General features: G+C 35.5%; 1 protein-coding gene across 1 annotated transcript in view; it reads right to left on the reverse strand.

Annotated features, from left to right (window-relative positions):
• Positions 1-2,669: 2,669 nt before the first annotated feature.
• LOC123528732 (zinc finger protein 184-like) overlaps positions 2,670-23,949 on the reverse strand; it is a 43,734-nt gene continuing 22,454 nt past the window's right edge. The window contains exons 2-4 of the mRNA XM_045308687.2: positions 20,089-21,452; positions 17,665-19,163; positions 2,670-15,791 (exon numbers count right to left, since the gene is read on the reverse strand). Coding sequence (XP_045164622.2) covers positions 15,105-15,791; positions 17,665-19,163; positions 20,089-21,340 — 3,438 coding nt within the window. The 5' untranslated portion in view covers positions 21,341-21,452 and the 3' untranslated portion in view covers positions 2,670-15,104. The remainder of the gene's footprint in view (positions 15,792-17,664; positions 19,164-20,088; positions 21,453-23,949) is intronic.

Below are 23,949 nucleotides of genomic sequence, written 5' to 3' on the forward strand. Positions count from 1 at the left end.
AAATCATTTTCGAAAGTCGCAAAGATATTGTTCAGGCACAAAAAGTAGAGACTTATAAATTTACAAAAAGGGAGCTTCTTTGAAAAAATAAATCCAAATAGTATTGTGTTATCCTCTTTGTTTACCATCATCGCGGCTAAATTTGTAAAATGGACTGGTACATCATACAATTTGGGCAACACCATTTATTATTCAAAGGGATGTTTGCTGAAAATTTACTGATTGAATAGTGAACAGTGCAGACCATGATCAACTGAATTTTGAGAAAATACACCATCTACCCATCTACAGTTAAAGCTGCGAAAAAAATCGGACCCTCCAGAAAACGGAGTCCTCTGAAAAGTTGATGATTCCGATAACCTCAATTATTTATCTTACACATGTCATTTTGACCAGATAATTTTTCACAACCAGAGATGCATACATGAACAAGAGCTGTCTCCATAGGATGATACATGCCCCCGATGGCACTTTGAATGAATAGTTATGGCCGATGTTAGAGTTTAGGACCTTTGACCTACGGACCTGAGTCTTGCGCGCGACACGTCATCTTACTGTGCCACACATTCATGCGTAGTTATTTTAAAATCCATCCATGAATGACAAAGATATGGACCGGACACGTCCATCAATGCACAATCATGAAATATGACCTTTAACGTCTAAGTGTGACCTTGACCTTTGAGCTACAGACCTGGGTCTTGCGCGTGACACGTCGTCTTACTGTGGTACACATTCATGCCCAATAATTTTAAAATCCATGCATGAATGACAAAGATATGGACCGGACACGCCCATCAATGCACTACCATGAAAAATGACCTTTAACGTCTAAGTGTTACCTTGACCTTTGAGCTACGGACCTGGGTCTTGCGCGCGACACGTCGTCTTACTGTGGTACACATTCATGCCAAGTTATTTGAAAATCCATCCATGGATGACAAAGATATGGACCGGACACGCCCATTAATGCACTATCATGAAAAATGACCTTTAACGTCTAAGTGTGACATTGACCTTTGAGCTACGGACCTGGGTCTTGCGCGCGACACGTCGTCTTACTGTGGTACACATTCATGCCAAGTTATTTGAAAATCCATCCATGGATGACAAGGATATGGACCGGACACGAAAATTGCGGACAGACCGACAGACTGAAAGGTTCAAAAACTATATGCCTCCCTTCGGGGGCATAAAAATATCATCTGAAAACCCGAGTGTAAACAGGATAAATGTCATTGTGAATTTCCATTTAGCCTTTAAAAATAATATCTCAACTGTTTAATATTTCTTGTTCATGATTATTTTCTCTACAAGACACTTACCGAAATGTTTGAGTAATATATATATCGGCATACAGTTAACAATTTGGTGAATTTTACGCATAGCAGTTAGGCGAAATGACAAATGTCTGGTCTTGTAAGTATGATTTTAAGGAATCTCTATCTGTTATTTACGATTCAATGAATATGGTAGGTGCACCATGAACTCAAATGAGTCCATTTTGTACTCATTTAGCTAAGGTCTGTGTCGTCTATACAGCCGGACGGGGTCAGTTTTTAAGAATATCGCATCATATGCAACGCTTATCGGGATCAATACATGATTTTAACACTTCATTTTCGGGATCAAGTAATCATGTAAACTCTTTTAAACCAAATGATTACTTCTTAAGACAAATCATGCGTATTTTCATAGTTATTCGTGCTTGTTTATGAAAAATTGTCCGGAAACCAAACGCAAAGTAGTTCGGAGTATGTCGCAACGCAACGTAATCAAGTGGAAACCATTATATTCCTTACTTGCTCTCATTCCTCATAATAATGTTATCATTACCTAGATTTACAACATAATTACTCTTCATTTATCATGTCAACGTACCTAATACCTACATTTTTTTATATTTATTCTTCTAAAGCAATGATATGTAGTGGGTAGTTTTACTGGTTCTCACCAGGTTTTCCATATTCTGACCCACGTGACCTTGACCTTTGAAAGATGGACCCAAAGATCAATAGGGGTCATCAACTCTGTATGTCCCATCATCCTACGAAGTTTCAGCTTTTTGGGTCAAGTTTTTCTCAAGTTATTGACCTTCAACCGAGTGACCCTGAAATCTTTTGGGGTCATTCACGTCAAATCATCCTATGAAGTTTCAACGTTCTGGGTAGAGTAGTACCGAAGTTATTGACTGGAAATGGTTTTGCATGTTCTGGCCCTGTGACCTTGACTTTTGACCGAGTGACTCCAAAATTAATAGGGGTCTTCTACTTTGCATGTCCAATTATCCTGTAGAGTGTCACGGTTCTGGATCAAGTAGTTCTCAAGTTATTGATCGGAAACGGTTTTGCATTATTTTGCCCCTGTAAACTTGACCTTTAACTTACTGACCCCAAGATCAATAGGGGACATCAACTCTGCATGTCCAACAATCCGATTAAGTATCAACGTTCTGGGTCAAGTGGTTCTCAAGTTATTGAGATTATATCAATATAAAGAATAGGAAAATATTGAAAATATCTCATTCGAAAAAGAAAAAGATCGCCACCAGCGGGTGTACCCGAGTTATGTGGTAAAACTTAGCCGAAATAGTTTCTAAATGTTCCGTATAGTTTCCTAAAATAATATATATATATAGATGACAAAGATATACAACAAAGGAATCTGTGTGGGCTACAATCATTTTAATCACTACATGACTATGACTATACATTTTTACAAGTAACGCATACATACCAATAGACGGTTTACATACAAGTACTATATGTATTTTCAGTACTTTAAACTACTGCTGAAAACCAACATCAAGTTTATACATCCCTTAACAAATAAACAGTTAAGCTTATATTACGCCAGAGTGTTTTGAATATATATTTTATGAGGTTATATACATATAAATTACAATTAAGAGACTACATTTCCATGTTAATCCATATTCTCAATTTAATTTTTTGCCATTGCCTTTCATTATTCTCGCATTAATACATGCATATCACGTTAAGTCTAGTAATAAATAGTACGAAACAGAGCGGTAACTCTTAACAATGTTTCTTCTGCAAAGTAGAGTGCCTGGACATAGAGCTCTTACAATGAAATGTAAAATAATATAGCAGACAAAGCTTTGACAAACACATCAACAGATTATATAGAATGTATGGTAAAATCTAACCTTCATTTCTAATATCACCTGCTCTTTGACAGAATCATTTACAAAAATATAAGGACTAATAATTGACAAAACAGTCAAAAAGTCACTGCGTACTTAAACAGATATCTGGTAATTAACAGTCAATGTCTGTATTATAAGCTACTAAAGAATAGCAACGCTCGACTATTCAAAAGCCTTGTCGCTACAAAAAGTCAAAATAATGCAGATAGATATAAACAAGGAAAAAAGATATTAACAATATATGAAACAAATATTTTTGTTCTTTTTTGTTTTCGTTGGTTTAACGTCACACTGACAGAGTTACAGGTCATATGGCGACATTCCTGCTATTCATAGTGGAGGAAATCTCGAGGCACCTCTCCGGGCATTATCTAATCACAGGTAGGCGCCTTGGTAGAACCATCGACCTTCCGTTAGCTAAATCAATCTCATGCCCAAATGCGTGTTTGTTCTACAAGTACTATGTGTATCTAAAACCAGTTCAAGTACAGATTGCAAAAGACTGCAAAATCCGGAAATAAGAAGAATTAAGTATGTAGGATCGTTTTTTTTCTAATGTTAAGAACTTTTTCATACTCTTTGAGCTTAAAAGACATTAGTTTCTCAGACAAATAAAGAGATGAAAATGCATAGGTCACTCGTTTTAATTTTATAGGGCATTTCTTCACACACTGTTTAAGCATTTCTGAAGTTTTGTAAAATTGAAAAGAATTGTGGTACTTATAAAACATATGTTATAGGGATTTCAGATCTTGCCGGTTACTATGAATACAAGGTGATATCAGTATTATATAAGCATAAATGTCTCTAACAAATCTCTTTCATTTTTACATGCTGACATAATTACTCCACCCACTTTATTTTCAATGGAATAAACGTATTTAAATCTACACATAAAAATTCTGACGTTAAAATTTTAAAACTATTTTGCAGCTTAATTTAAATGACACGCTAAAATGCTTCAAACTGGAAAGAAAAAAATTGAGGTCACTGTGCATCTAAGAGATTTATTTAGATTTTTTTAAAAAAACTGATTAATTTTTATATTTTGAGTTCTTTTTGTTTTAATCTATATCTCCTGGAAAATATAAAGTGCTACGTTGAAAGTTTTTATTTCAGTTGTAGCTTATCATTATATATATCAGTCAGAAAAATATCAGAACCAAACCTGATCTGATTTGAAATAACCGAGCCCTACCCCATTGTATAGCTTACATCGGTTTTAGGCATATGCCTGCCAAAATAAAGGGAGAAAAAATCGCAACAAGTAGAATATATTTGGTAAAATGGTACATTATTAGCCATACCATAATTATTCAGCATTAATTTTTGGCAAAAAATGTTAGAAAAATATTCGAACAAACATTTTTTAAAATGGCGGATATACTGAAAAAAAAACGCTCGAACATCCTTAAATGTAGCACCAAGTAGGACATGCAATTTGCAAAGGCTGAACTTGCCATATCAAGAGGTACATATAACACGCTTTGGCACTGAGGTATTGTACATGTACCGATACGAAATTCAAGGAAACTGGCATTATAAGTTAGCTGAATGTTATGTAATTTACACACTATTAAAAAGGGGCGAGGCTTTCAGAGGAAACTATGAATATATTTCATTCTCAAATAACTGACCAGCCGTCGATTGGAATCACACTCCGACTGGCAAGTGCCAAACAATATAACATCAAATTGGAATGTGACGCCATAATAAATCTTAAGCATACAGCCTTAACATGATGAAGTTAACTATGACATACAGCGAAAACGTTTGGAACATGCACTGAATATTACTAATAAAGTTATCAATCTATAACTCAATTTAAATGCGAGTTAGGAAAAGGTTGAAAGGATAAATAGTATAGATCGCTGTGAATGTGAATTGAAGTTACATACTTTGCAGAAATGTATATTTGGTATATATATATATGGAACTTATACAGACATATATATAGATGATATGTGTTTGTAGTTTTCTTATGTTCGCTAGTTCGGGATATTACATAAAACATCTAAAAGAACTTGATTTTGCAATATTACTAAATTTTACATCCAACTAAGTAAGATTTGATTCTGAAGGGATCATTTTAACTGGACAATTTGTAAGACATTTACTTCCAGATATTTCAAAATACTGATTTATACATTGACTTCTTTACTTTGTTTTACAAAATTAGCTAAGTTAAATAGTATACATGTATTTCATGGAAAACTACATTGATCTCCATTTATAAAATTCTATAACTAAACTAATATATGTATACTTTCAATAAAAAAGACAACATCAAATTCTGCTTTACAATGTAAAATCATAATGAAACTTGTTATTTATGAAAATTTCAAACAACTAGGTCTGTCACATTTTATGTCTGAAGACGTCAAACAACTTTTTCACTACTGGATATTGGAACATATGGCAAAACATCAGGAAAGTTAAATACAAGTAAAGGCATTTAGACAAAGCAAACCGAAAAAGACAATTTTATGACTTAGAACATTGCATATATTTACAAAAGATATTACTAAGTCAAAAATAAAAACAAAATAATGTTAGATTATAAAATATACATTCTCCCTACCTTCATTTCCAACAAATTCTACAAAAGTATCACAAAATGAAAACAGTATGCTCATTTCATTTGACCAAGCATAATTTTGATATAACTGCATTTCGAGCGCTGAGCGCGAAACTATTCCATCTCCATCTTTTTCTTGAGTTTTATACCATTACAAAATATGGGTTTTACGGCGCGCCAACACATTATAGGTTATACGGCGCCAAACAGGATAACAAATTCTGGCTGATTTCATTTGACCAAGCATAATTTTGATATAACTGCATTTCGAGCGCTGAGCGCGAAACTATTCCATCTCCATCTTTTTCTTGAGTTTTATACCATTACAAAATATGGGTTTTACGGCGCGCCAACACAATATAGGTTATACGGCGCCAAACAGGATAACAAATTCTGGCTGATTTCATTTGACCAAGCATAATTTTGATATAACTGCATTTCGAGCGCTGAGCGCGAAACTATTCCATCTCCATCTTTTTCTTGAGTTTTATACCATTACAAAATATGGGTTTTACGGCGCGCCAACACAATATAGGTTATACGGCGCCAAACAGGATAACAAATTCTGGCTGATTTCATTTGACCAAGCATAATTTTGATATAATTTGATTTCGAGCGCTGAGCGCGAAACTATTCCATCTCCATCTTTTTCTTGAGTTTTATACCATTACAAAATTTGGGTTTTACGGCGCGCCAACACAATATAGGTTATATGGCGCCAAACAGGACTACTAATCCTGGTTTCACATCTCATTTACATCGAAATAAAAACATGAGGTATGGATTCAAAATTTGCATACCTGCTGGAATCACACAGTTACAGCAAAACCAAGTGTTAAGACCCTATTAGTCGCCTCTTACGATCATGCAAGGGTAAGGCAGTCAGTCCACGATTTAAAATGTCTATCTGCATACAGGTACAATAAAATTAAATAGAAAGAATCATAAAACATAGTTTGTAAATGAGCTAAGACATACCGTGGTATACAAATACTATATTATTTTGAAAGCCATATTTCTATAGCACCATAAGAAAAACACGAAGCTCAAATCGGCTTATGTCGCTCACCTTGTCGCTCACCTGAGGACTGTGACCCTATGCTTCTGAGCAAGGTTGGAGAACATCTATTAAGCAGGTATTTAAAGGTTATCATATCGTTTACTGTAGTAGCTCCTGAAAGTTTCAAGCTAAACTATTCGAATAAATGTGAGACAGGTCCACAGTAGGGTTAAACGGGTGAGGGAAGACATACCAAAAGTATACTGACTCTTTGCACGTGATCTCATTCATACGTGATGCCGTACCTCCAACCACGTATTATACCACGTGTCAACCCCTTGTTTTACGAACTTGTGTCATACTATGTGTCACATAACGTGTGATACCATGCGCCATACCACGTGTCAAAGAACTTGTCATGCTTTAAAGACCTATTATAAGCAGATGCTTTCCTTTAGAAGGCCATTGTACGAGAGATACGTGCGCGATTCAGACTGCTAAATAGTGGAAAGATTCTCCATGCACGTAAACTGTTGTTGGAATCTAATGAAAGAGGAAATCTGACTAATGTACTCGATCTACTTAAATGTTAGATTTCATGGATATGATGACGACCCATATTCATATTCAAAAGTTTCTGCTTGAATAGCATATTTGTATACAGGATCCCGAATTTGTAACGGTATACCTAGATGTTGTACAATTTGGAGCAAAGACTTTCAACGACCAATACTTGCTCCAAGTGTGACAGAGTGGCCTAGACCTAGAAAGTTTCTACTCCAAACTGTACTTTTTGGTGCATATGAAAACAATCTGCTGTGCACCTTTTCACAGTTATTTGAAGTGTATAACTCTGCAGAATGCTTTAGCTGATCTTAACCGCAGTATTTTTCAATACAATAGGGTTATTATAACAGTAGATTGATCTGGGATGCAGTATTCGGCTCGAGTGGATTTTGCCAAACCGGATCTCACGAGGCGCGCAAGCGCCGAGTGTGATCCGACCTTGCAAAATCCACGAGAGCCGAATACAAAGTCCCAGATTTAGCTACTGTTATAATGACCCTTTTATTATACCTTTACCATTTTGATTCTTGCCCGGTTCTTGAACGAAATCTTCTATGTTTTATCGATATTAAATGGAATTTAGTGAAGTTTTTATGTGCGCTATTTATAGAAATGTGTCGGGTTATGCATATTTATGAAAAATAGTCCGGCAGCATACAATACGGAAGGTATAATACGGAATTTAAATGGTACAATACGGAATTTTTGTCTGTCTGTTCATATTTAATTGTGAAATACAAGCCGATTTTTTTTACAGAATTTATATAGGTATATAATAAATAACATTACTATCTGCTAATCTTTACATGAAAGTTTGAGACACTTGCTGAATGGTAAAAGTGACATGGTGGGATTTTTTTTAGATGTGCAGTACACACTGCAGATTGCTGTCGACAGAGTGTCGTGGAAGCACTCCAGTGTTTACGAAGGCATGTGCGTTATGGATGAAACTAGCCTACCTTTGCAGATTGTTTTCAGACATTTTAGCTCCAACCGAATTCTCAAACGCAGACTGGAAGCAAGTTTCATGGTAAATACTTTTCGATTTTGACCGCTTGGTGCTTTGATCTTATCATTTTCTGGTGTCGATGGAAGTTTCACATGTTGTGAACAAAGCACTTGTTATGCGGGATCTTTTTCTTCCGCCAGGCATTGATTTCTCAAATAACTTTTGAGATTTGTTGACATATGTCTGTTGTTACAGAGTTTAGTGTAATAATATTGGATTTATCTATGGATTTTACTCTGCATTTGTTACTGAAGTGTCAATGTCAAAGTTCTTTTTTGCATTTATCAGATTTATGATCACAGTTTTTTTTTAGCTTGTTTCCAATTTGGCTGTCTACTGGTAACTGCTGTCTAGTTTTTTCAATTAATGGTGCCGAGCACTGACTGGCTGTGTCATTGCCTGCCGTATGATATATATATTCCACATCAGTACCATCTGACTTGGAGGAGAGTTTTTCAATTTGCTGGACATATTCCTGATTTCTGGTTAGTTGTTTGCGGGAAAGTTTTTCTACTTCATCTGCCAAGTCGTTTAACATCCTTTGCATACCTCTTCTGTCAGGAGCCTGAATATTTAACGCAGCTATGACAAGTTTTGTGAGCATGACAGGCAGCAGTAGAGAAATGTTAATCATACTGGATTTCAGAATTATGGTTGGATCTGTCATAGGCATAAGACCTGTGTGGTAGTCAGTTTCTGCACAAAGTCTCCATTTCTACAAGCAAACCTTTCCCGTTCGCATGTGCTAGTGTAATGTCCGGTGCTGGGCAAGTATGTCCTGAAACAGTCTCGAGTGCACATTTAAGTATATCCAGATTCACGATTATATTTATATTGTTTTGCATCTCATTCTTATTGAATTTAGATTAATGCTATACATTTACGTGTTCTGGTGGCTTCTTGGGTGCAGCAGGTCTCAGCTTCAATGGAACAGTCACATCGGAGTCAGCAGTACTGGTAGCGATCAGAACATCTGCAGCCGCAGAGGCACTGAGTCTTGTTACAGTTAACACCGTCTTGGTGCGAGTGAACACTTGAACACCCAGCAACAATAACAGAATCCTCTTTACTTTCTTCACGTATACAATGACTGTTTGCATATAATTATATGGCTTATGGTCCTTTTAAAAAAAATTCTACCCTCTGACTTCTACTCACAGTTGTATCCACGTGCAGACTTTTTGTTAATATTCTTCATTTTAGGGCAATTTTAATGACAGTCTTTTAATTCAGACAAAAACTTGCACATAATATTGTATATTATCACGAAGTGGGTGCCAATCTAAGGAATTTGGTGTCAGATGACATGTATTGTTTCATTAGCTGTCTCTTCTTACCTGGAGAGGATATGAACAATACTTTTGGTTTCTGAATTGCCTCCCTTGCATAATTGTGAAATTTTTATCTATAGGGATTGGTGACTATTATGGCACAGCCACTGAGGATGTTTCACTGCAAGACTATTAATGCTCTAAATCGATACTGTAATCATTGTTTTAAGTGCAAATGGTCAATTTGAATAAAATTATTATGTTTTTCTACTGTCAAAAAAGCTGTTGCTTAGTTTTGATAATTTTACAAAATTTCTCTCTTTTATTACATTGGAAATAGAACAAATTTGTAAAATATAACATACTGAACATTTTTGAATGACATAAAAAAACTTTCGATGGCAGGGGAACAGTTTAGAATTAAGGCCCCTGGTCGATTTTTAAAATATTTAGGGTAGCTTTGTTTAACGTGTAATTTTTATTAATGTTTTAATTACTGAAAGTTTATTCTAACAAGAGCTGTCTGTTGACAGCGCGATCGACTATTCGAAGCATCGATAGAAGTATAGGGTCAAAATATTACCATAGATTTTCAAACAAAAATAAAGGAATAGATAAGACAAACAAATTACAATGTACCTGCATTTGTGGATTTGGATAAGTCTTGCACTATATGGTAATGTGTGACCATGATAGTAAGCAAGTGTTCAAAGTTTCAGTCATATATCAAACAGTTAATAGACAAAATATCAAATGGTATGCGAAACTTAACTAATTTCTATGTCCAAAAAAAAGATCATAACTGTGCTAAGACCTTGTCCTAGGTATGTACACTATGATGTTAAACAAGTGGTCAAAGTTTCAAAGCCATGAACAGGCTAGGCAAAATACGGACTGGTACGAAAAGCTTAACTGATTTCCAAGTCCAACAAGAATACCAGAATGTCACAATATACGCCTGTCATAGCACATTTCTTTACACTAGCACCTGTATTTACAAATGGAATTTTAATTCTGTGGTTGTGTAGTAATTATTTGTAATTCTTTTGTTTTTCTTAATCCACAAAAAAACTCATTACCAGGTAAAGATACCTTAAAATACACCTTAAACTTGCAAGTAACACATCTATGTTGTACCACATAAAAGTAGTCTTGGTTTTTCCCTATAGGTCAAAATACACCTCAATTTTGGATGTAAAAATGCATGTTGTACTACAGAAAAGTGGTCTTGCTTTTTCCCTACGACCAGTATTGAAAAACTTACAATATAAGCTATTTATAGTAAAACAAAGGAAAGTAATTCTAAAGAAGGGACCTGCGCATGACACTTTGTCTCATGATGGTGTACAATTGTGCCAAGCTACATCAAAATCCCTCCATGCATGAAGAAGAAATGCTCCGGCAAAGTCATTCTTTACCTGCATCTGACATTTGGCCTCTAAGTGTGACCTTGACTTCAGACCTAGGGACCTGGTTCTTGTGCATGACACTCCGTCTCATGGTGGTGAACATTTGTGCTAAGTTATATCAAAATACCTCCATGCATGAAGAAGAAATGCTGCGGACAAAGTTTTCATTCTTGTATCCTCTGACCTCTAAGTGTGACCTTGACCTTAGACCTAGGGACCTGGTTCTTATGCAGGACACTCTGTCTTATATAGTGAACAATTGTTCCAAGTTACATCAAAATCCCTCCATGCATGAAGAGGATAAGCTCCGTACTAAGTCATTCTTGAATTTGACCTTTGACCTCTAAGTGTGACCTTGACCTTAGACCTAGGGACTTCTGAAAAGGCTGGGTAATGATATTATTTTTACCCAATTCAAATTTACCAATACCCAATTCAGACAAAAAGTGATGGGTAAATACCCAATTGCACCAAAAGCTTATCTGGAGCTCTGAACTTGCATCTGACATTTGGCCTCTAAGTGTGACCTTGACTTCAGACCTAGACACCTGGTTCTTGCGCACGACACTCTGTCTCATGATGGTGAACAATTGTACCAAGTTTCATCAAAATCCCTCCATGCATGAAGAAGATATGCTCCGGACAAAGTGTGTGGACGCCGCCCGCCCATCCGCCCGGGGCGTTCCCATAATACGTCCCGTTTTTCAAAAAAAATATAAAAAGGGCCAAAATAGTTGACAGAGTTATATACTCTTGCCTACAGATGAAAATCATGATGATAAGCAAGTGTTCAAAGTTCAAAGCCACATGTCAAATAGCTTTGACAAAACGTTGACTTGTATGAAAACTGAACCAATATCAAAGTCCAGAAAGGGCCATAATTCAGCCAAAATACTTGACAGAGTTGGGTACTCTTGCCTACAGATGAAAATCATGATGATAAGCAAGTGTTCAAAGTTTCAAAGCCACATGTCAAATAGTTTTAACAAAACAGGGACGTGGACAAAAACTGAACCAATTTCCAAGTCCAAAAAGGGCCATAATTCAGCCAAGACCCTTGACAGAGTTATGTACTCTTGCCTACAGATAGAACTCATGATAATAAACAATTGTTCAAACTTTCAAAGCCACATGTCAAATAGTATTGACAAAACATGCACTTGTACAAAAATTGTACCAAAAGTCCAAAAGGGGCCATAATTCAGCCAAAATAGTTGACAGAGTTATGTATTTTTGCCTACAGATAGAGACTATTATAATAAACAAATGATCAAAGTTTCAAAGCCATATGTCAAACACTTTACACAAGATGTGAACTGATACGAAAAACTTAACCAAGATTTGTAAGTTAAAAGGGGCCACAACTAAGCCAAAATCCTTGATGGAGTTACCGGTATGTACTCTTGCCTAAAACTGGACATGGCGATGGTACAAAAGTGTTGAAAGTTTCAAAGCTTTATCTCAAAAAGACTTTGTCAAAATGTGGACTGGTACGAAAAACTTAACCAAGGTGTGACGCTGACGCAAACGCCGGCGCCGTAGTGTGTAGGATAGGTCTACTTATTCTTCAAATAGTTTATAACACGTGGTATGACGCATGGTATCACACATTATGCGTCAGGTAGTATAACAAAGGTACATGGGCGAAACATCGGGTTAACACGTGGCATAATATGCTTGGGGACACTGCACCACGTTGGCACGCGCGCACGTGATCACATGCAAAGGATCAGTATACTTTTCATATGTTTTCCCTCTCCCATTTAAGCCTACTGTCCGCAGAATTATGATAGAGATAAAGTTCGGTGAAGGTTCATAAATGTTCTCAAGTTGAAATCATTTCAAGGTTTTCTTCTTATTGCTTCATAGGCAGTCCAAGCAGAACCATATGAACAAAATCAACAGAGACCATTCACAGGCCAAGGCCAAGCAGTTCGAGAAAAATCGTTTGAAATTTGTTTTCAGCTGCGTACGTTCTTAAAAGGACTCGACCCAACCATTTCAATAAAACAGACAGATGACCTAACAAGGATGCTACAACCCAAGGTATGTGAGGACCGATCAACAGGTTCATGAACAGAAGTTGCATTATTTTTTTCCTAATTTTTGCTCCGGCAGCCCTGTAAAGGGGCCAGGCAGCACTGTCTGAACAATCTGAACCATACAGGAATGCTACAAGTGTGGTGAAGATCCAACAACTTGTTCATAAGAAGTTTTTAAAAGTTTTTTCTTCTACTTTTAGCTCTATGGCCACCGAAAGGAACCAAGCTCTAACACTGGGAAAGAACTTGAGAGAAGACATTACACAGGTACTACGATCCATGAGAGGTTGTTCACAGGGTTTTCTATTTTTAGCTTTGGTGGCCTCTAACAGGGGCCAAGCTGAACCATTTGAAAAAAAAAACTTGGGACAGGTCCATGCAAGGATGCTTCTAATCAAGTTTTATATAGTTCTGACTAGTTTCAAAATAATTTTAAGTAAAAATGATGATGCAGGATAAAGGGGGCCAGATCGTCCACCTATACTAATAGCTCACCCTGAACCAAGTTCAGGTGAGCTAAAGGTCTGACCACTGCTCCCTGGTGGCCATGTTTCTTAATTATATTTAGAGTAATGAACACCAATTCAAAATGTTGATCCTGACACTACATCGATACATATTAATTACAGAGCAAATAAATTACAAATTCGTTGTACACAACAGCAAAGAAATAAAACAGAAAACAATACTACTGCCTATACAAAATTCACCTCCAACAACATTGTATATCAAAGCTACAAAATAAATTCACCTAGCTTTCCCTGGCATCATCTTATTGTTGTATTTCACTATCTGTGGCGATGGAACATCTTTACTTTTGCAACTAGATAAAAAGACTTGCATTTTTCCAAGTATGTCCCAAAGTCGATAGAAAAGAACTCTTACCCATTTGAATTTACTGAAGGATCAAAACTTCATTAAATTTTGAACTACATCTTTACTTTTTGACAAAATAGCCACATTTTTTGTTTCAGAACAAAACGCATTTTCTCTATATTGCACTCCATCTTTAAGAAACAAGAAAATATCGGTAAAACCGATAAATACTCCCCGAAGTATGATTATTGCATATAAAAAGCACAAAAACTGAATTCATCTACTGGGCAAAATGTACATTGTAAAAATTTGTAACAATGTGTAATGAACTTAAATATTTTATATAAGGTTAATTTGCACTGTAATAAGAACAAGAGGACCAAAAGCGACCGCAAATCGTTGACCTATAACTAATAATTTGATCTTGAATATTTGTATGACACACTGAATCATGAATGATAGAAACAATACTGTGCTTAGTATAATAATAAGGGGTTTTTCTATTTTAAGCTCTTGCAGCCCCTAAAATCAGTCAAATGATCTGAAGGTGCAGAATATACTTAAAAAATTGGACTGGTTAATGTTCCTGTTTACAACTGATTGTTTGGAATGTGCATGTGATCAGTAAATCTATATGGAGGTCCGGTGGTACAGCACTGGTCTGTGCATTATTCATGCTTTTGCGTCATTGATTTAAACCATATACTGTACTTTCCCTATAGTTTCTCTTTTTATATTGTTCTGATTTGTTTGTTTGGCTTCCTGTGACGTTTATAAGCCAGACATTGCTGAGAAATAATCCGAACAAGGATGGTGCTATATTTTGCTAAAGCTGAATAATCAAAGAGAAAAAACTCAGTGACAAGTTATTGAACTGGAACAATAATGCACATCTCCACTTGAAAGTTAAGCTTTCTGTTAAGTTTCAAGGAATTCCAGCCAGTTGTGGCTGGGGAATATTACGGAGAAGAAATGGTGCTATAGCATATCAATGTTGAATGATATAAGGTCAATAACTCACTGAAAAATCATAAGACTGAAACATCAAGATAATATGGGCATCTCCTCTTGAAAGTGCAGCTTCGAATGAAGTTACGCTGAAAATCAGCCAAGAGTTGCTGGAAAGTACTCGGGGCAAGGATGGTGCCAAGTGGTGAGCCAGGTATGGAAACACCATATTTTCTATCTAGTGATACAGTAGTTGGGGACTTAAACTGAAGGTATTCGTAGCACTAGACATTCATCAATGATGTTTCATATGATTATAAAGTGTGGCACTATGGGCAAAATTTTTCAGGCATAAATGACACTGATATGGACGAGATCCAGTGTGGGTAGCTATGTGCTGTGTTAAGTGATGACGCTGGATAAAGGCAGCGCTACACATTGTACATTTATAGTCACGTACCTGATAATGAATTTTAAGGTGAATCTTCAGAGCTTGACTTCTGCGAAATTGCTTTCCGCATACTTCACAAGGATATGTACGTCTCTTATCATTTTTATGAACATCCTCTAGGTGAGCATATCTTTCTTCAACAGTTGAAAATTCACTGTAACAATATTTACAAACGAACATTCCATTAGCATTAAGACCACAATCAGTTTGGCAGTCAGTTTTTCTTCTCAAATGCTTTTCTAATTTTGATTTTGTATGAAATTTATATCCACATTTTTCACACACATGCTTCCTCTGGATAGAATGCATTTTCTGGTGGTCTTTCAGCATAGGATGTGTTGGAAATGTCTTTGCACATAGGAAACATCTGAAAGGCCTTTCTTTGTCATGTCTCAATAGCATGTGTTGACGCAGCTGACCCATTCTTATAAACCCTTTCCCACATTCTGGGCAGTTTAAATTTACCTCTCCGCTATGCTTGCGAATGTGAAAGTTCAATTCACTAGATCTTTTGTAGGTCTTTCCACAAACCTATGAAAGGAAACAACAAAGATAAACTTGATAAACAACTATCCCTAAAAATTATGATTACACTTTGCCATATCTACAGATATGCCAAGGTTATCAAGAATTGCTTATAACTGACAAAAGCTATCAAAGGACAGCATGTTTCAGTACAAGAAATTGTTTGCCAAAAGAGAACTGAAAATGGCAGACGAGTGAATGCACTGGTAAATTATATATATATGTGTGTCCTCCTAAATCTATTCTTTAGACCAGCTTTAGACCTTTACATACATGACATATAGACATATGTGCATTGCTGTAAATCATTTCACGAAACTTTATCTATTACCTTTACAATATTTAAATGTTGGTTCTTTCTGAGTTTGAAAAAAAAATACCCTGGACCCTGTACAATAATCTGTACATTTACCTGAAATATCTGTGATTCATTGCCATGATACATCTGTTAATGAAATAATCATAATTCAGAAAACAAAATTTACCCTATTTAAGGGCCTACACAACAGTGAAGCCATCATAACTAGCATGAGCCTGGATCATAAAATTATTTCGACTTATTATTTCATACATTAATTTAAGCCCCATACCAAATTTGCATATTTTGACAGCAAGCTCCTCCCCTTTTCTCAATTTTTCAAAAGAAATCACTTTGTTTAAACATGTACAAGGTTCATCATAGAGAGTCAGTGTTTTTACAAAGACCAGTTAAGGATCCAGAAATATATATATATACAGAGTCCAGTTTTATAGCATCTTGTATTTTATAATGCTTAAAGACCCAGCCCAACCTTGTGACCTACTTTTTCCTCCCACATGAACTTCGTGAAAATCATCCTGATAATACTGCTATAATGCAGCTATACTACAAAGTGACAGGTGGGCAATTCAGGCCGTTCCTGAATAAAAGTGTTTTCACAATTTAGTCTGCAAACTTAGTCAGTCTCTTTTTAGTATAGCTTTATCAACATTAAAGGTCCATTACTAAGGGAAAGTGAGTTGGCAATTTTTTTCATAGCCAGTGCATAGACTTCTGCAAGACACTAAATAATGAAAATTGGCAGGTCAAAATTTACAGAAGGTCTTTGGAACTCAAAGAAATATATGTGTATTATGTTGAAATTTCAATGAATCGACAGAATGACCCCCCAGGTCTTTTTAACTTTCTTCATACTTCACAGAAAATAATTGTACATATACTGCGATTTATTTCGAATTTCTACATACCAACTTTCATTTTCCAATAAAATGAAATAGTTTCTGTGCTTTTAAAAAGAAATTAAAATGTTCACTTTCCTTAGTATTGGACCTTTAATATGTGTCACTGTCAATTTGTAACTATTGTATTTCTCAATTTATTCATGCAAATCGTGTGTAATTACCATCATGGAGATACATAAGAATAGTTATCCTGTGGTGCCTCTTTAAGTTTCACTAAGTATGTGTTTATACAAGACTTCTTAAGAGGGTAAGTGTTGTTATAAGAATCTGGTAAGGATCCAGAGATATATACATGTATAAACTGGGCCCAATTAAGTGGATCCATTTTATGCATTTTGAATATTGATTTCCCATATTGTTTTAACAGCAAATTGTCATTCCAGCAGGTGTCATTATGCACCAGGGTTCTCACTAGCAATTTTAAGTTGCAGTCCTGCAGTAATGCATGAATTAAGATATGTGCATTTAATTTGACATTGTCCAGGGTACTTCAAAACCACGAAAATTTTGGATAAAAGGTCACAAACTACAGAATCGTCATCACCTTCATCAAAATTCCATGTTTATCCCCAGTCAAAACATCTATCTCCCAAGCTACGACACCAATCCCGAGGTCCAAGTTACAAACCCAACCACAACAATATCTAAAACAACTCACCTCACATGCAAAAGGTCTTTCTCCAGTATGAACTCTAAGATGTTCGCTAAGAGTTTTATGCTCAGAAAACCTCCTGTCACACTCTGTACATGGAAATGGTTTGTAATCCATATGTACTGTTTTAACATGCTTGTTCATCGAACTGGCATCATAGAAGACTTTATCACATACATTGCACGTTGCTGTATTCACTTTCCGTCCCTCATGATTATCTATATGAGTTTTTAGAGACTTTTTGGTTGCAAAACATTTTCCACATATTTCGCAAGAATGCGTACCACGATGGAGATTCATGTGTAATACCAAACTTACTTTCTTGGAAAAATATTTTCCACATTGTAAGCATTTCAAAGCATCAAGATCCATGGATCCATCTTCCTCTTCTAGCCTTTGCTTCTTTGATTTTTGTTTCTCGTTCTTTTTTTCTTTCCCACTAGTTTCTGTGTTGTCCATTGCATCAGTTTCCTTTTTAATTTTCTTCTTTTTTGGTATTTTCTTTCTTGGCTTTGTTGCTTTCCGTTTACTTATTTTCTCACTTGCTGGTACAAAATCAGGATCTTTACTAACATCTGCTTCTGAATTATATTTTCCATCAACATCACTTATGCTGTCATCATCAGCTTCTATTTTAATGTGTACCATTTCACCTAGTTTTTCTTGAATGTCTTTTTTGTCCATAACATCTGTACTGTTTATGACATAATTATAATCTTCTACATCTGTATCCCCACCATAATCATCATTTTCATCATCATAATCAAAAAAGTCATTGACTTCAGACTTCACAAAATCATTCTGGCTCTCAACAACATCACTTTCTTTTCCCTCTGTACTAGTTGAATCATTACATTCATTGTATTCTCCCTTTTCTCTTGGTGCTTCAACTCCAGACTGTTCAACAATTGTAATTGGTGAATTGTTCATGTCCTTTTCCACATCTATGGAATTAACTTCTTCAGGGGCTTTATTATTATCAAGTTTAAATACTTCTTCTGATTTGTTTGCTGTAAAGTCATTCCTGTCATACATATAATCAGTATTTTTTGCTGGTTCAGTCTTTACCATACTTTTGTAGGTCATATCTATGCCTTGATTCATAGTAATTCTTGGCTGGGTTTGAAAATTCCAGCCTTCTGCAATATTAGGTCCATTAGATAAAAAGCTACTTTCTGCAACCACTTCAGAGATTCCAGGTCCAGTTAAATTAGTTCCAAATTCCTGAACCATCTCTTCAACTAGTTTCATTTTATCATGCTGAAAAGCAACAAGATTTTGTCCACCAATTTGTTTTGCATTTATATTTTCCATATGCGTACTAAAATGTTGATTTAAAGCCTTAGCCGTACTAAACACTAGCCCACACCAACTGCAGCTTTTCGATTTATAAACTGGAGTAACTTCTGTCTTATCACCCACATGCTTTGTTGTCATGTGACGATTCAGCTCCGACACTCTGCGAAATCCTTCACCACATTTTTCGCATGTATGAGACACTTCACCTAAAATATCAAAATTAAAACAAGTTAGGTTTTATAAACAACAAGCAATAAATATATGGGCCATTCCATGAGAGAACCTGTATTGGTGACATGATATCATTATTGCATAATTAGTAGTTTAAAGTACTGGAAAATCTTTGTTTTTCTTACCTTGTTCCAGACACTAGAAACTAATTTATTGTAATTCAGTCATCTAAGGCAAATCAAATTCTATCATATTTTTCAATAAATTTTGTTTGAGTTGTCATGGCAACAGAAATTCCAAAGCTCCCATGCTTCATGAAAATATAGAGGTGTATAGATAACAGGCCCGTGATGAAATCAAACCTATACGGTTAAGTAATTTTTCAGTAAAATCACTTTAAACTGTTCCTAAATATTCATATGTATGATGTTAAGTAAGTGATATGCAAAATTTGTTCAATTAATGACTTGAAAAATTCACCCCATGCACAACAACGTCATACTGCTTTCATGACGTTCTTAACGTCACATCTTAAAATACCTTCGGTGAGTTACTTAAAAGCATTGAAGCTCTTGAAATAGTGAAGATAATCACTTCAAATTTTCTGATTTGAAAGATAAAAGAATGTTCTTCATGGATATTTTGTTATCTCAATTTTGAAATTTTTGTCACTTATACAGGTTTTCTCCTGGAACACCCCATATAAAAATATTTCAATTAAATGGTGTCTGTGGACTTCATGCTCTGATAAGCTAATGATTCAGTATCAAAAGCCCAATCGGAACTGTATTTTAAAGCTCATTATACAAAATTAAGCCATTTTGAGTTTAACAATGAGGACTATTAGAGATATATTTTTCACAAAAACAAAAACTTTACAAACCTATTTATGCTTATATGCTTTATAATAGTAAAGATATTTTTTTTAACCCAATGCTAAAATAATGCCCTTTTACCAACCTTTATGAAGTCTCACATGATGATTTAGATCAGAAATCCGTTTGTACGCTTTTGGACAGTGTTCACATTTGTATGGCCTCTCTCCTGTGTGTACTCGCACATGCTCCTCATACGTCTTACGAGCAAAAAATGACAAATGACAGTATTCACACTGAAAGTTCTTGATCCCCATGTGAACTGACAGGGTATGCTTATTCAGTGAACTTCTGTCGTAAAATGTCTTGTCACAAACATTGCATACTTCGTTGCCAATGAATCCAGAATGAACTTTGTCATGATTCTTTAAAGATTCTTCTGAATTGAATATCTTGTTACACTCCTTACATTTAAAGTTTTCAGTGTGAAGGTTTTTGTGTTTGATTAGTGCTCGTAATGACAGCACAACCTTAGCACAGGTTTCACATGTGAATTCTTTCTTGTCCTTGGGTAAAACAGGCTTTGGCATTTTTTGTTTCCTAGGTTTTTTCCTTGTGCTTTTATCCTGTAATTTGACGACTAGATTATTTTGTTTTTTCTTTAATTTGTCAACAATTTCATCCTCATCTTCAATGATAGTACTTGCATCAGAAACATCACTTTCTCCACCTTCAAGATTTTCATCATTTTCATCATCTGTTATAGATTCTTCTTTAATAGCACTAATCAGAACATTAGCTTCATTTGTGTTATCTGTATGTTTATATCCAGATGAATCATCTTTATTACTTTTCTTGTTTTGTTCTGTTTCTTCTTCATCATTTTCTATTTCCCTTTTAACACCTTTAGTCTCTGTGTTGTCTTTTGTCGCAGATATATTTTCTTCAGCATCAGCCTTCTCTTTTGAAATGGTTTCACTAAAATGTTCTTTAACACTTTTTTCGTATATTGAAGACCTTGTAATGTCATGAACACTAAAGGCAGACATTGCAGAACTTCTGTCTTGCACAAAAGGATTATGTATATTCCCCATAATATGTTCTGAATCTGGTTCTTTGTCAGTCTTCCCTGACTGGTCAACTGGAGTATTAATCTGATCACAAAAATTTTCTGTAGTAAAATTCATACCAAAAAAATCTGACTGCGGTCTGTTAGCTGTAAAATGTGGCCCTACCATATCTGCTGAGGAGGGGAATACTGGATACCCTATGTAGTGGCGATTATCTGTTGGAAATATTGCCTGGTTATCATCAGGTGGTACTCCTATGTCTGACACTCTATCATACGAATTGAAAGTATAGTTATAGTTTGGTCTAAAATTGCCCTGGCCCTCCATTTTTTAATCTGAACTCTTGTATAACCTTCCCTGATAGAATAATGAAGTATTCTGTTGATTTATAGGAAGAAGTGATTTGAATGCATCCTGTTCAATATCTGCTTGACTTGCCCTGAAAAAAGAACCAGTATTATAATTTAATGTTTGTCAATAGCTATAGGTACATAGCTTATGTTGTCTGTGTATGTCCCAACCAACTTAAATATTGTATTATGCTATTACTTTATACTGTAGCCTGTCCATAATTATAATGATACACTCAACAAGCACAACAAATTGTTTGCTTTAATATAACGCTGATGGATTGTTACAAAAACTATCTATGAAATCTTACAACATACAAGGGAAGACTTCACTAACAATCTATCTACGGTATTGGTTAACTCATTATAAAACTAACTATTCTGTCCTGGTGATATAACAACATAAACAGGTGCATGTGCCTTTCCATATCATTAAGTTTGTTTTACCATTCTATTTGTTTATTCTCAGCTAAATATCAAATATAATTCATTTTAAAAACAGTTTGATATGCTTGTTAACCTTAAGCCTGCTGACAGTAAGTGATTCTGCCTTAAGTTTAGTACTTATTTGTTTTAGCTCGACTGCGATGAAAGCTTCAAGCTTATTGGAAGCACTATGGAGTCTGCTTCCTGGAAAAACCAGTACTGGTGTTATATGAGAAGTCATGTTCAGGACCCCAGTGGGGCTCAAACCCACGACCCCTGGAATGAGCGGCCGACACCTTAACCTCAAGACCACTGCTCTTCAGCACGGAGTCCATTTTAGAAATTCTGCAGAATAGCGAACAATGCAGACCATGATCAGACTGCACGGATGTGCAGGCTGATCATGTTCCGCACTGGTCACAAAGGCTGAATCACTTGCCACCAGCAGGCCAAGGGTTAATACAGTCTAATTGTTTATTTTTTATAAATGATTAATTGATGATATGCTGTACAGTAATACCCCGAAACTTGCATATAAAGAAAGAAGTTTTGTTTTGTTTTTGTTGGTTTAACGTCGCACCGACACAAGTATAGGTCATATGGCAACTGTCCACCTCTGATGAAGGAGGAAGAGCCTCGGTACCCCTCTGTGCATTATTTCATCATGAGCGGGCATCTACCTTCTGTAAGCCAGCTGGATGGCTTCCTCACTTGAAAAATTAAAAACCCTGGGTGAGGCATGAACCCACATCGGTGTGGGGCAAGTGATTCTGAGTCAGCAACCTTAACCATTCAGCCACGGACGCCCCAAAAGATTTTTTTGTTGTTTTTTATTTTATTTTTTATTTTTCCAAGACTGTAATGTTAAATCATGAGATAAAATATATCAGATATAGTTTGTACATTTCTTTTTCATATGAAACTGTATGCAGTGCTGTTTTGGTATGAAGGATAGATAACAAAGTTTCCCAGCTTCCCATTTAAAAAAAAAGAAGATAAATCTAACAATTCTTACTACAGATCAGATGGAAAATATATATTATATACATGTACATTGAAACGCATTCATATACTGTACTAACAAAATTTCCGGTGATTTTACTCCACCAGTAGTTATTTATCAGTACATGATAGCTTTGGCCATTTTTCAAGTATCCAGGATAAGTATTACATCAGACTTCAGGGTTCCCGCTGTCGGTCGCCAATGGCGCCAAATGCGACAAAATGTAAATTCTGGCGCTAAAAATCTTCAATTGGCGAATTTCATCGGCGCCTACAAGATAATCGTCGATCTGATCTTCTGATCTTTCTCAAGGACGCAATAACGGATTATCCGATATTTAACCCTACACGAAGACAATACACAATGTGTCAATATCGATTTACACCTCGGGGCATAATTTAAAACTTCGCTGAGTCACTAGAGCTTTCTTCCACACAAGAACGATTATCAGTCAATCTGATTCGCCAAATTTAGCCCCGCCTACTTACACGAAAGCAAATGAAACGAAATATTAGCTGCGTGCTTCGTCTAATGCACCACCTTTTTTATGATGCAAAAAACGCAGATAAATTTACAGGTTATTTTAATGACAATCTGATTCGCCGAAGTAATTGAGACCGAGAAAATGCCGGAAATAATGACACGTCAAATACACATATTTTTCGATCGTAAATAGATAAATTTTGCACAAGCGTTGTTAGATAAATCTACGCAATCGTAAATTTCAGTCGCTGTCGTATAATTTCAATCGAAGAATTTTTGAGATACAAATGAACTAAAGCAGTTCTTTTGGTTCTTTTACATGCCCAACGTAAAGCATAGATACACAGGGATAATTTTAAAAAGCTCAATCCCAAAGCTTCAAAACAAAGTGCTAATAATACCTGTAGGTGGTATTTTCGCTATACATTAGTATGTATGAAAGGAAATAGAAATTTAGTTATATATATAATGAAACTTTTAAAAAGCTTTTCAAAAGTTATAAAATAATATAAAACAACACTGATCTTTTACAACTTTTTCAAATTTCCATCAGATGCATTTAACTCTCTGTTTTAATTTTTAGTCAGTACATGATAGCTTTGATTTTCATCCGATTACATGTGAAAAATAACACCAAAAAAGCAAACATTTAAACCTTTCAGCAAGTAAATCAA

Source organism: Mercenaria mercenaria, chromosome 13 (genome assembly GCF_021730395.1).
Source record: "Mercenaria mercenaria strain notata chromosome 13, MADL_Memer_1, whole genome shotgun sequence".
Classification (NCBI taxonomy): Eukaryota; Metazoa; Mollusca; class Bivalvia; order Venerida; family Veneridae; genus Mercenaria; species Mercenaria mercenaria.